This window comes from Xiphias gladius, chromosome 22 (genome assembly GCF_016859285.1).
Source record: "Xiphias gladius isolate SHS-SW01 ecotype Sanya breed wild chromosome 22, ASM1685928v1, whole genome shotgun sequence".
Classification (NCBI taxonomy): Eukaryota; Metazoa; Chordata; class Actinopteri; order Istiophoriformes; family Xiphiidae; genus Xiphias; species Xiphias gladius.
Genome location: NC_053421.1, coordinates 6,585,488 through 6,597,760, shown reverse-complemented (window position 1 = coordinate 6,597,760; position 12,273 = coordinate 6,585,488). Strand labels below are relative to the sequence as shown.

At 41.2% G+C, this 12,273-nt stretch overlaps 1 protein-coding gene across 1 annotated transcript; it reads left to right on the top strand.

Moving 5' to 3' along the window:
• The first annotated feature begins 1,020 nt into the window (after positions 1-1,020).
• LOC120783604 (frizzled-6-like) lies at positions 1,021-12,127 on the top strand. Its single transcript, XM_040116679.1, has 8 exons — positions 1,021-1,141; positions 2,410-2,848; positions 7,080-7,276; positions 7,367-7,943; positions 8,114-8,533; positions 9,553-9,701; positions 9,800-10,213; positions 10,498-12,127. The coding sequence occupies exons 2-8, from the start codon at positions 2,663-2,665 to the stop codon at positions 10,661-10,663; spliced, it is 2,109 nt and encodes a 702-aa protein (XP_039972613.1). The 5' UTR covers positions 1,021-1,141; positions 2,410-2,662; the 3' UTR covers positions 10,664-12,127.
• The last annotated feature ends 146 nt before the right edge of the window (positions 12,128-12,273 follow it).

The window sequence follows — 12,273 nt, the reverse complement described above, 5'->3', positions numbered from 1 at the left end:
CATTAGGGCTTTTGTATTTTCCTGGATACGTCAATAAAGTTTCAATAGGGACGATTACTGTGACTAACGGTCTGTAATGCCGAAAATATTTTTATTTCCCCACTAAATATTATGTGGCAATGTTCTTTTTATTATCTGGATGTTGTTGTTTTGATATGTGTTAAGTATCCCCTAAAGGCATTGATGGGTTTTAGGCTTTTCTAGACTAATTCTATAAACACCGCTGGACGGGAGTCACACCATCTAGCGGCATGTGTGGAAGCTACACCTGCATCCTCACTCACTTATCGCTTCATCTTTCCATGAAAGGGCGATAGCACCTCCTGTTGATATGGATGCAAAGAGTCTAGTGAGTTCGACCCAAAAAAATGAAAATGTTTTCTAAATGAAAATATATATATTGCCTTTCTTGTATACACCTGGAAAACAGTCCGATGTCACCCATTCTAGATACAGAAATCCATACACTGTGCTCTCTACCTTCGGTCTGGGATTGTCCCATCATTGATCTGCCATCAGCACAGATGCTGCGTTCAGTGCTCTCCGTCAATTCCTGAGTGCAGGGCATCCCACTGTTGAATTCAAGTCGATCAAGTGTAACAATTGCGTTAGCAACGGCTACCTTCTGTATAGTGGCTTTAATTGATAGTAAGACGAAACTTGAAGACATTTTAGTTTAGTTAGATGAACGTTTCCATACTTGACTTACGGAAATACGGTCTCTAGATGTGACGTCTTCTAATTCTTGGTTTAACAATTTCATGCAACACAGTTATATTTAAGCCTATCTCCCCGTTGTTCAAATAATTTGTATTCCAAAATTGCACAGGAGGAGAGAGCTCCTAAAAAACAAATATTATTTCAACGGTCATTTCTGTTTCAACTTTTTATTATACGTGTACGCATTTAATGTTTAACCCACACCGACATCTGTTCACATCGGTTCAAATGCGTTTGTAATGCAATTGTCACATTTCCCACCGCAGGTAAAGGCAGCTTCAGTTCAGAGCAGCCAGACGGGCGAAGACAGGGGTACTGCGCTGGACCTTGTCGCAGGAAACACGCTACCAAATTCCCCACCGACTCGCTCCGACGACTATCCATGTAGTCAGCTGTTACATAAACTCCTGGGAAGTTGAGGGTAAGTGTTTGGGTGTCATTTTCTCCCCTCACAGTCTTCTAACTTTGTTGTTGCTCCTGAAGTTGTGTCGGGCCCCCGTCTCATGTCAGCGACCGAGGCCGGGATGTTTACTGTACTCTCTCCCCGCAGTTGATGTCTCTTTTACGGGATAACTGCTTTCCTGCTTGTGGGAAACTGACATATTCTTAAAAGTACTTGACTTTAGCGATATATAAGTACTGAAGATGTGAAATGAAGTTGTTTATTAGGTTTTTTACTAACCTGCACATGTCTGCTTGTTAAACTAAAGTGTTGTTGTTGGTGGTACGTTTCAAATATTTGCTTTGCTGACTTTTACTCTCTTTTTTTAGTAATTGCTAATACGCTAACCGAAAAGTTTACGCTGCTTGCCAACCACAATTTGATTACCCTGTTTACTCTGTTCTTTCAGTGCAGCTCCAGGAACTTAGAGGCCTACAGTCTTCACTATGGAGACTGTTGAACGTGGTTACTTTACATATAAACAGTGATGTGGAAATATTGAGTAAACTCTTACCACCAGTGATATCAGCATAATCATCAGGAAATCAAGCAACCATATAATCAACTTATTTCAATGTTATAAGAAGACCATGTCTTAATGTAAATAACTTCAAATACTACTTGTTATAATACACATGTACGTGTAAGTATACAGAATATAACCAGAACCCATACCTAAACCTTTTGTATTCAATGGGGAAAGTATTACAATCTGTTAGGCATTCAAGATTCTTTGTTGCTTGTGCAATTGCGTATGTGAAACTCTTGACACGTTAATGTGCAGTAGCAAGCTGAGACTCATTCCACTGAATCCGCCTGAATCTTCAGCTTTCCCCACCCCGTGTAAATGCTTGCACTTAAAAGTCTGCACAGGGATTGACTGGATTTTGGTCCCTTAATTCCATTTGCCGGATGCGTCTCTGCACAGTGCTTCCCAAACTGGAGCCTTGGGACCTCAAGGAACCTCTGCGGGTGAAAAGAAAAAATAAGGAGTAATTAAATGTCATTCTTTAGGTGATGGCACAATTAGAGACTGTATGATAGACTGTTTTGATGATAGGGCGTCAGTCTGTCTCTACTCTCCAATTCTGTAGTAAATGCGGTAATAACCAGCTACAAAAATCTTCCCAGCTGGGATTCCTCAAGACAAATTTTCATGAAATGTAGGTTGTGATCTTAAACAAATCTCTCTGTCCTTGTTTAGCTGAAAGTATAAATCCAGTTAAGTAGAATCACCTTCATTTCAGGGATGTGGAATTCCTATCTGTGACCCAGAGGCACATGCTGACCGAATAGGGGGCTGATGGAAAAGTTTTACCTGCTGCAACACCCACCGGCTCCACTGAGATGTCCCCAGGAGGAGTGAAATGTGGATGACGGTGTGAGCCAGGAGAATTCAACATTTGGGCCAAGATATCCTCACTCTGAGCCAAAAAGAAATCCGCTCTAGTTTACACCAAAAACATACACTCACACCCTTGCTCCCAATCAGCCGTCACAATGCTGATGCCAGGACCACTGTGGGTGTCCCTGGCCCTGATATGGGTGGGAACTTGCAGTGCCCACAGCCTGTTTACCTGTGAGCCGATCAAAGTGCATCGGTGCTTCGGGATGCCCTACAACATGACCTTCTTTCCCAACATGATGGAGCACTATGATCAGGATATTGCAGCCAGTAATATGGAGGTGAGTTCTCATAACATTACATATAATAGTTTGTTGATATACTGTATTGTGCCAATATTGGCCTTGTTGGGAGTTGTTGGGATCAGTCCAGTTGACTGCCAATAAAATGAGTTTTTCCTGAAATCACAATCATCAAACAGTCTTTGTAATATGCAATGACATTTGATCTTTAATGTTTATTTTATTTATTGCCCAGTCATGACTTTTCTCTGTCAATTTATAATTTAAAGATCCAATGTATTATGGATTTATTCCTGCCTTTTAATTTTGCCATCGGGTGGGCCAGTCAATAGAAAACCCATGCTGTGGGTGTGACCAGTATTCAGATGAACACCAAACTTTTTTCAAACCCACAGGACTTTATTTTACATTCTAGTGGAGATCTCAAAGTTTCCAAGAACACGTTAAATATATCCTTGAATTTGGGTGAAATGTGTATTGAGATTCAATGATGAACTGGAACACACTGATACAGAATATATCTGCAATACTGTCAGGCAGTATGAAATAATTTTTTTCGGACCTCAAAGCTATTTAAGCGCAGAACTTTACCTTAAGGGGTTTAACAGCTGCTGACCCACATTAAAGAATCTCCTTAGCCTGGGTTTACATTAAGAGTTGTAATTATATCAGCCTGTGATAGAAAAAGAAACTTCCTTGTTGGTTCCTTACTTGTAAGTAAAAAATATAATTTAAGTCACATTAAGAGATAATATAATCTCAAAATGATTGCCATTGTTAGTTCTATCATTACTGTTATTCATGGCTCCAGTCTATAAATGTCAGTGTCTATCAGCCCTCAGAGGTGCATATTGATTGAACTGTAATTACCATTTTGTGGTGGTCTTCTCCAGAGGTACACAAATTACCAGCCATAGTTTGTCCACAAATCATGCCTGATTGTTATAGAGCACTGTCTAGCAAAATACACTGAAATTGTATTGTTGTGAACATCTGTACACTTGGTTTGCATTCTCGGCCATCATACATAATGGATTTTAAAAACTACATATCATTGCCAAATTAAAATTCAGAGCGGAATTACAGTGTGGAAGAAGGAATATCTCGACATTAAATTTCCTTTTAACAAGAAAAATAGATTTAGAAAGAAGGACATTCTTATTAATGGCAGTAACCTACTGTACAAGGGAGACATTACAGTGGTTATATACACTCAGCAGCCGTCACTGGGAAACACCCACCCAGATATTTCAAGTTTAAACACTGTCCACAAATATGTCCAAAAAAATATTTTATCTTTTTTTGAAAAAATGGAAAAATATGCACTATAGCTGCAGTATCATTATAATTTATATTTTCTTACACAAAAAGCGGGAAGAATTCAGATGTCTGTCCAATTTAACGTTTTGTTTTCATGATAATCGTAATTTCTGTGTTTAAAAACCTTACCTAATACAACTATAGTCATGTCAAATCAAGTGCATTATATTAGTGTTTGAGTCGTCTGTTTTTATAACACATTCTCCGTGTTGTCTTACTCCTAATAACTTAAAGCTTTCTACAAACATGTTTTTTCAAACATGTTGTAGACCCAGTATTGTCTTGTGTCTCTCCTCAACAGTTTCTGTCGTAGTTGCATCCTGTGTCTAAGCATTCCTGAAGGCCAAGGTTTGGGTTACACACATTTGGTGGTAGAGCATTGAGCATGAACGGTGATATGTCAAAGTCTTTTGTGTGGCATCTGGCAAAGGTATAGGCTTCTTATTTCACAGCAACCTTGGCCACGGGCAACTTCATCGACTTTGTTGTGAGGTGCCTTTGATTTCTGGAGGAAGGGGAGGGACACACCCAGTCCTATACAAAGCCTACCCTGCATACCACAATGGGTATTCTCTCTGTTAATCACTCACTCATTTCCCCCCTGTACACAGTCTTACTTCCACTGTCCTGTCTCCCAGGTGACAGGCTTAGACTCTGAGACCTACATTCAACATTATACTATACATAGCTTTCTCTGAAAGTGTGCTGTGATTTATCACAAAGCCCTGATGCTGTAATCAAGCAGCCTTGTGCTTTGTACTGGGCTCGGTCCAGCCTATCAGCAGGATTTTCCGGAGGAGGGTTAACCTTTTTCTGCCCCTGGTTCTAGATTCCATCACTGTTTGCCAGCTTTAGATATACAAAAGTTTGACCTGTTATAAAATAAAGAGAACGGAAAGACTAATTGACATACCGTAATGGACAGGGACAATTTGAGGGTTTTAAAAATCACAGCTTAAGTTTGGAAAGTGAGTGTCTAGCCATGTTTTTGAATCATTTAATCCTTGAAGTACTTTGCTATGAAATTCTCTGCCAAGGATTTTGCCTTTAAGACCAAATCAGCTCGACTTGTACCGCTGATCCTGGTTGAAGGCTTCTGAAATGAGGGCAGTTTTTACATTAATTCTGCTGTAAAGCAAATAAAGGTCAGATTGTTGAGCAACGGGCAGCTCATTGACAAGGAGTCCAGGACCTCCACAGGAGAGAAACAAGGACACTTACTGTCAGAGGTGGCAGGCCCAGGGCCCAGAGAAGTGGGCCTACTGCCAGACTGGATTTCAGGAGGAAAAAAAGACAGCAAACATTGAATAGTTGACTGTGCTAGAGTATATGTGTGTGTTTTTTGGACAAATATTGGCGTTATAGACTGACATCATACTGTCTTCACATTAAAGTCTGATGATGGTAGAGGCTCAAAGCATGAGTCCCAACTACTCTAAAATGTCCACATGTTTATGATATACCTGGTTTATAGGCATTAAAGAAGAAACCTCCGCTAGTCTGCAAAGTGTAGTTGCCTAAAATCCAAGGATACAACAGCATAGACATGATCTGGACTTGTTTAACTGGAATGAAGTGGTCTTCAGTGTAAGCTGTATCCCACTGATAATCCACACACCCTGCAGACACGCTAATACTGTAGCTCCTTTGCAGCTGTCAACAGCTCTGTGCATTCCAGCCTTACTGGCCTGTTGTGCGTTTCCAAATGTCCGTACACTCATTTCCTGCCACCTATACTGCACCCCCTTCTCCTTCTCCTTCCCCTCTCACAAGCTCTTGACCAGAGTGTTGAAACAGAAGTATACGGTTCCCAGCCAGTGAATGGGCCCCTTTGTGTGGCGCTATAGAGCACTGCGGCTCAACAAAATGAAGTTAATACTTTATTTAGAGCAGGGGTTCCAGATCTTTTTGAGTTGTAACTCCTTTAAACGTAGGAAAGTTGACTTGACTGATCATCATCGTTTTATCCTGCAAGCCTTAAGAGGTAACATCATCCAGTTTTTCACAAAAAGCACAGATTGGGGCAATGTCTAAAAAAATCTTGTTTTATGTAGTATAAATGATTCTTGCTTACTTTAGTATAGACTTAATCATCTCACAACCCCTTATTCCCATTTCTGACGTCAGCACACTGTACGTTATGTTACATTCAGTCATGTAGGGTTCTAAATGCAAAAACGTGGGAAAAAATCAAAAAAGCACTTTTCTTTTTTGCCTGTCTTCCAGCTGTGGATTGTATCTTCAAAGGTATTTTCGTAATCCTACCAATTGCTATTGTCTGCCTGGAACGATCAAATGCTTTCTTGGAGTCAGACCAGTGTTTAAATCTAACATTTCCCCTGACTGTGCCGGCCCCAGCCTCGACCTGCACAGCGGACTTGATGTACGTCAAAAAGCAACAAGGAACAGAGCAGAGCAATGCAGTCTATGGAAGTATTGGATTTATCATTCCCAGCAGAAAATAGAAAAAAATACCTTTGAAAATGTAACCTGCTGCTGGATCAAAAAAGTGATAATGGAATTTTTACTCTTAAGGTTTGCATAGGTAATGCTTTGTGACCAAATCACACGGTATTGTACAGAGGTCTTTGGTAAGATTTTTCTTAACAAAAGATTTTTTTTCTTGTGACCGCTTAAGGGGATAACGACCCCAAGCTGGGGAACCACGGCTGTAGAGTAGTTTTTGCAAACTATGGAAGGTTTGAAAATTCTTAAATTATTGTAATACTTAAAATCTTTTATTCATTTTATGTCACAAAGATTTGGATATCGACTATAGTCCTAAAGTCCTAAAAACTCACAAGATGTGTATCTGCACTTACCTTTCAAACTTAAAATATACTGAAAGTGCAAGTATTTTCAGATAGACCTCAAGCGTGGTTCACTCATTTTGACAAAAATCCTTTCTAAATCATTTTCAGTATCACATAACTTTTCTCTCCATCCTCAGCCATTCATGCCCCTGGCAAACCTGCGCTGCTCTCCAGACGTCCACCACTTCCTTTGCCAAGCCTTTGTCCCAGCATGCACTGAGGAGAACAATGTGATCCGTCCATGCCGAGAGCAGTGTGAGGCTGTTTTGTCCGACTGTGAAGAGAATATCCGAATCTTTGGTGTCACCTGGCCCCCTGAGCTACAGTGTGACAAGTAAGAAAGCCTCAATCACAGACAATCCACAAGAGCAATACTAATTATTCCTGATCAGTTAATTATCCTGTTATTATTTTTATCCTCTAGATTGGACCCATGTAGCTCCCCTGAAGTTTCAGCGCTTCCTGTAACAACACCAGTGATCTCATCAGCTAAGAGGGACCTGGGCTTCTGGTGCCCTCTGCAGTTAAAGACCAAGCCAGGCCATGGATCATCATTCCTTGGTGCCCAGGACTGTGCTCCGCCTTGCTCCAACATGTACTTCAAACCCCACGACATTGACTTTGCCAAGAGCTTCATCGGTGTGTGCTCCATCGTCTGCCTGGGCGCAACACTCTTCACTTTCCTCACTTTCCTCATCGACGTCAAACGTTTCCGCTACCCCGAGCGCCCCATAATCTTCTACGCCGTCTGCTACAGCTTTGTCTCGCTCATATACTTCATCGGGTTCTTGCTAGGGAACAATGCAGCCTGTACCAAGGCAGCACATCCTGCAAGTGTGGATACAGTGGTGCTCGGCTCTCAGAGCAAAGGGTGCACTCTGCTTTTTATGCTTCTCTACTTCTTCTCCATCGCCGGTATTGTCTGGTGGGTCATACTCACCATTACCTGGTTCCTGGCAGCTGGACCCAAGTGGAGCTGTGAGGCAATAGAGAAGAAAGCGGTAAGATTTTTAGGAGCCCCAGAATTTATGGTAATGTGTTAGTAGCAAATAGCATAATAAAAGAGGGATAAGTGTAGAATATAAATATAAAATGAGCAAACGCAGGCTATTAGCAACCGGGAGAATGGGGCACACTGTTGAAAATGTTGTTCTTTGTCCTCTGTCTGTAGGTGTGGTTCCACTCTGCTGCCTGGGGGATCCCCGGGGTGCTAACTGTCATGCTGCTCGCTCTGAACAAGGTTGAAGGGGACAACATCAGTGGGGTTTGTTTTGTGGGGCTCTATGACCTGGACGCCCTGCGCTACTTTGTTCTGGCTCCACTGTGTGTGGGCGTCATAGTCGGCCTGTTCCTCATCCTGGCAGGCATTGTTTCTCTCAACCACGTCCGGCAGGTCATTCAACATGATGAGCGCAACCAGGAGAAGCTGAAGAAGTTCATGATCCGCATCGGTGTTTTCAGCTGCCTCTATCTGGTCCCACTCGTCACCCTGTTAGCCTGCTACACCTATGAACAGAGCCACCGCAGCAGCTGGGAGAATACCTGGATCAACGACCGCTGTCAGGAGTACAGCATCCCCTGTTCCTACAAGGTAGCTGTGGCTTATTCACTTGCTGAATGTGTTGTGTAAGTTAAGGACAAAGGACAGGTTAGAAAAGGCTTTCCCACTCACTAATTTAATTTACTTGGTTGATGGAATTGATTGAAGGTCGGTGGCTTGTTATGGTTGACTAGATGGGAGCACAAGGCATGTGTACTGGTATGCAAAAAATGTCAAAGCCATAGCACATTCTAAACTTGCAAAAAATTGATCAGGGCTCAAAAGGCATGTCTCAAAAAAAGCAGCCACCTTAAAAAAATAAGCTCAGATACCTAAATGTGAAACTATAATCAGCAGCTGAATAATGCTTTGTCTGTGTCCTGTTGATAATATTAGCACACACACCCATGTTGAAAAGTAATTTTGGGCACTAGTGGACCCATACATATCCATTACCAAAAACGGCTCTAAAGCTTAGAGCACAGTTTCCTGAGCAGCACACACTCATAATTACTTTAAAAATGAACTAAGATTACAGCCTGTCCAATCCCTAAATGGGCTGCTAGGTGTTTATAAAGTGTAATGTCCAATGTGAAATTTAAAGTAACTACATATAAATGTGAAGGCAGATGTGTTAAAAAAAAGCCTGAGGGTCAGTGTCACTTTCATGGGATTTTTTGAAAATGGAACTAACAGACCTAAAACAGAGCAAGTACATAGCACTTCAGTACAGAGGAACAGCCACAAAAATGACAAACACTTCTATATATTTTAATTTTAAAATGGCTGTCCATTTAGAAACCACTTTTATTCCAAAAATGACATGTATAATACATAAGCTATTGTGTACTGTTGTACATTATGAAGATGATCAGAAGAGAGAGAGAAAAAAATCTAAGAAAAAAATATGGAAAGTGTAAAAGAGAGAAACAAACTCAGCTCAGTCCTTCGTTAAATGTCAGTCTCTGGGACGAAAAATTCAAAAAGCTTGGTTTTGTCTTAATTAATTTACGCCCTTGCTCTAAATCACAAGGATTCTGTTTCCATTTGAGTTTTCTTCTCTGTTTCAGACAACTGAGCACGACCGTCCTGACCTCTCTCTGTTTTTGGTGAAATACTTAATGACGCTGGTGGTTGGAATATCTGCAGTGTTCTGGGTCAGCAGCAAAAAGACGTGCTCTGAGTGGGCCTACTTCTTCAACAGGACCCGCAAAAGAGAGTACGACTTCGTCTCTTGTTCTGTTACAATTCAAATTCAGTTTCCGTGAGAAATAAATCAGTAGTTCTACCAAACAGTTCATGCTCTCTGACCCACAGTCCCATCAGCGAGAGCCGCCGGGTGCTCCAGGAGTCCTGCGAGTTCTTCCTCAAGCACAACAGCCGCGTCCAGCACAAGAAGAAGCACTACAAGCCCAGCTCCCACAAGCTCAAGGTCATCTCCAAGTCCATGGGCACAAGCACAGGCGCTGCTCCCAGCAATGCCTCCACCCCTGCCAACACCGCCAATCAAGGAACCTCTGCTCTGGGTAATCACGAGCCCCGCGTGCAAGGCTCTCTGTCTGAGACCTCAGCTAGGGAGCAACTGGACAGGGGCGCCTCCAGCCGAAGCTCCAGAAGGGGGGAGAGGGACAGAGAGAGGGAGCGTGACGGAGGAGAGAGACGCAGCAAAGGTGGGAGCTCCAGTAAGGTCAGCAGCCGCTCAGAGAGCATGCACAGAGTTGCAGATGGGAGGTAAGTGAGACAGGCCTGAGATACCTTAGATAGAAGTATTAAAAGTCGTATTTATTCTTAATCTTTATGTTTCTGAAAAGCACAGACGTAACACTTTTACTACTTCTAGTATACTTTTTTTTACTGATATAATAGACAATTCTGTTGCATCTTAGCCCTGTTTAGGTTGCTTATTCCTCCTTATTTTGAAAATGTGAAAATGCTTTGTTGATTCTCGTTACTTGCAACTATATCTGAGCAAGCAATAACCACCAATAACCTCGACTGCGCCCTGACTGATCTAGGATGACTCCGAGGAGCGAGCTGTCAGAGGCCAGGCAGGTTCCCATTGGACAGCAACATCCAGCTTTAAACCTTTCACACAGCAGCAGCGTCATCCAAGACTCCAGCCACCAGCTGGTGCACCAGGTGCCTGAGGAGAGCAAGGACACAAAGGACAGCGGCTGCTGAGACACCTGACCCCGAAGTTTATCTGCTGTCCGTGCTCCATCCGTGCACTCATCCCTCCTTGATACCACTGAGAAAACAGTCACACTTGATGCTGGTTGAATTACCCATCTGTGTTTCTTGTCATTAAACATATAAGCTCCATACAACAGGTTATGATTGTATTGGTTACGTTATAGTCAGTGAATGTTCATTGCCAGCCAAATGTAACATACCTTTAGTATTTCAAATGTGGTATGTTGAATCAGAATCTGTGAGTTTTAGCAGAGTCTAAAGTCTTTAGTTTGGGTGACAGCTTTGTCTTTCAGCTTTACTGAGCTTTTAGCCTTACACCTGAATGTTGTAGCAGTGTGGCTGTATCCCAACTATACAACTACCAGTTTAATTTTTATATCATGCGTTAGGTCTACTGTTGGGTAGATGGGTAGCTCAGAGGCATGGAATGCATACTAGTAAACAAAAGCAATATTTATGTAAATATTTTATTTTTTTCGTCTTTCACTGGACTAGTCGCTACACTGGGAGTTTTGTTAGAAAGGTCATGATTTTGCCAAACACTCAACATAAGGAGAGTCTTCCTGTGGTAAACTGTTTTTGAATGTCTTACTGTTCTTCCAGGAAAGATGGTTTTTCTTGAAACTTCATCCTGTAATACAGACTGCTACTTTTTTTCTCCTTTGAAAAAAGGCACTCTTAAACTTGATATAGTTCTTTTTTTTAAAGTTTTCTTAAAAGATGTACTTTGATTTTATTTTCCTTTTTCACTTTCGTACTTGTTTTTGGTGTGTAAACAGTGATTCTGAAGATGTTGGACCCTTAATGTGTTTTCAAAGACACTGTCCTGTGAATTTGGATAAAGTATAGCTTTATAGTTTTCCGAAAGAATGTGCCTTCCTTTCATCTTCAAAGAACCTACAGATGTTTTACATGTGTGATGTCTACCTGTGTTCTTATACATGTGAATTCGTGATCTCCAAGCAAATTGAGGGAACAAATAAAACAGGCTTTGCACTATTTGTTATTAGAAACACAGTCATAAACAGATTAAAAAGGGGATTCGGGAATTGTTCAGGTCTTATTTATAACATGGGTCACGGACCACATATCTCTCCTTCAAGTATTTCCAGAACAACTGTGGTTTATATGAACATCTGTAATGCTGTACTATTTTGCTGTGTAAGGGACTGATTCTTCCTTCAGGTTTCTTTACCTTTTATATTTGGGAGTCACATGACAATTCCCATTACACCAATTTAAAGGGAATCCTCGTCGGTCTATTTCTACTGTGCAGTATGTTCACACTCTGGCACGTTGACAGAGGTCCTGCTTAGGATGTACCGGGACTTAGTGTAGTCTATGAAATGCTCATTACAGTTCTGTGAGCTGTTTTTACTGTCTTTTCAATCAAATTTTGTATCTATACAATTTCATTTTGATAAAATATTGCATAATAAAAGATTAAAGTTACATATGTGTATGTGAGTCAATATTTATCCGAATTATAACAGATTTTAGTATAGATTTCACTTTAACACGACTAATATATACAAAAAGAAAGTGTATAAAATTACAATATTCAGTCAGTATTCTGCACAAGGGCACGCCTATACTCA

Coding starts and splice junctions, on each gene's coding strand:
- LOC120783604 (XM_040116679.1), top strand. CDS start 2,663: ATGCTGATGCCAGGACCACTGTGGGTGTCCCTGGCCCTGATATGGGTG. Junction 8,534..9,552: donor GCATCCCCTGTTCCTACAAG/GTAGCTGTGGCT, acceptor TCTCTGTTTCAG/ACAACTGAGCACGACCGTCC. Junction 10,214..10,497: donor CACAGAGTTGCAGATGGGAG/GTAAGTGAGACA, acceptor TGACTGATCTAG/GATGACTCCGAGGAGCGAGC.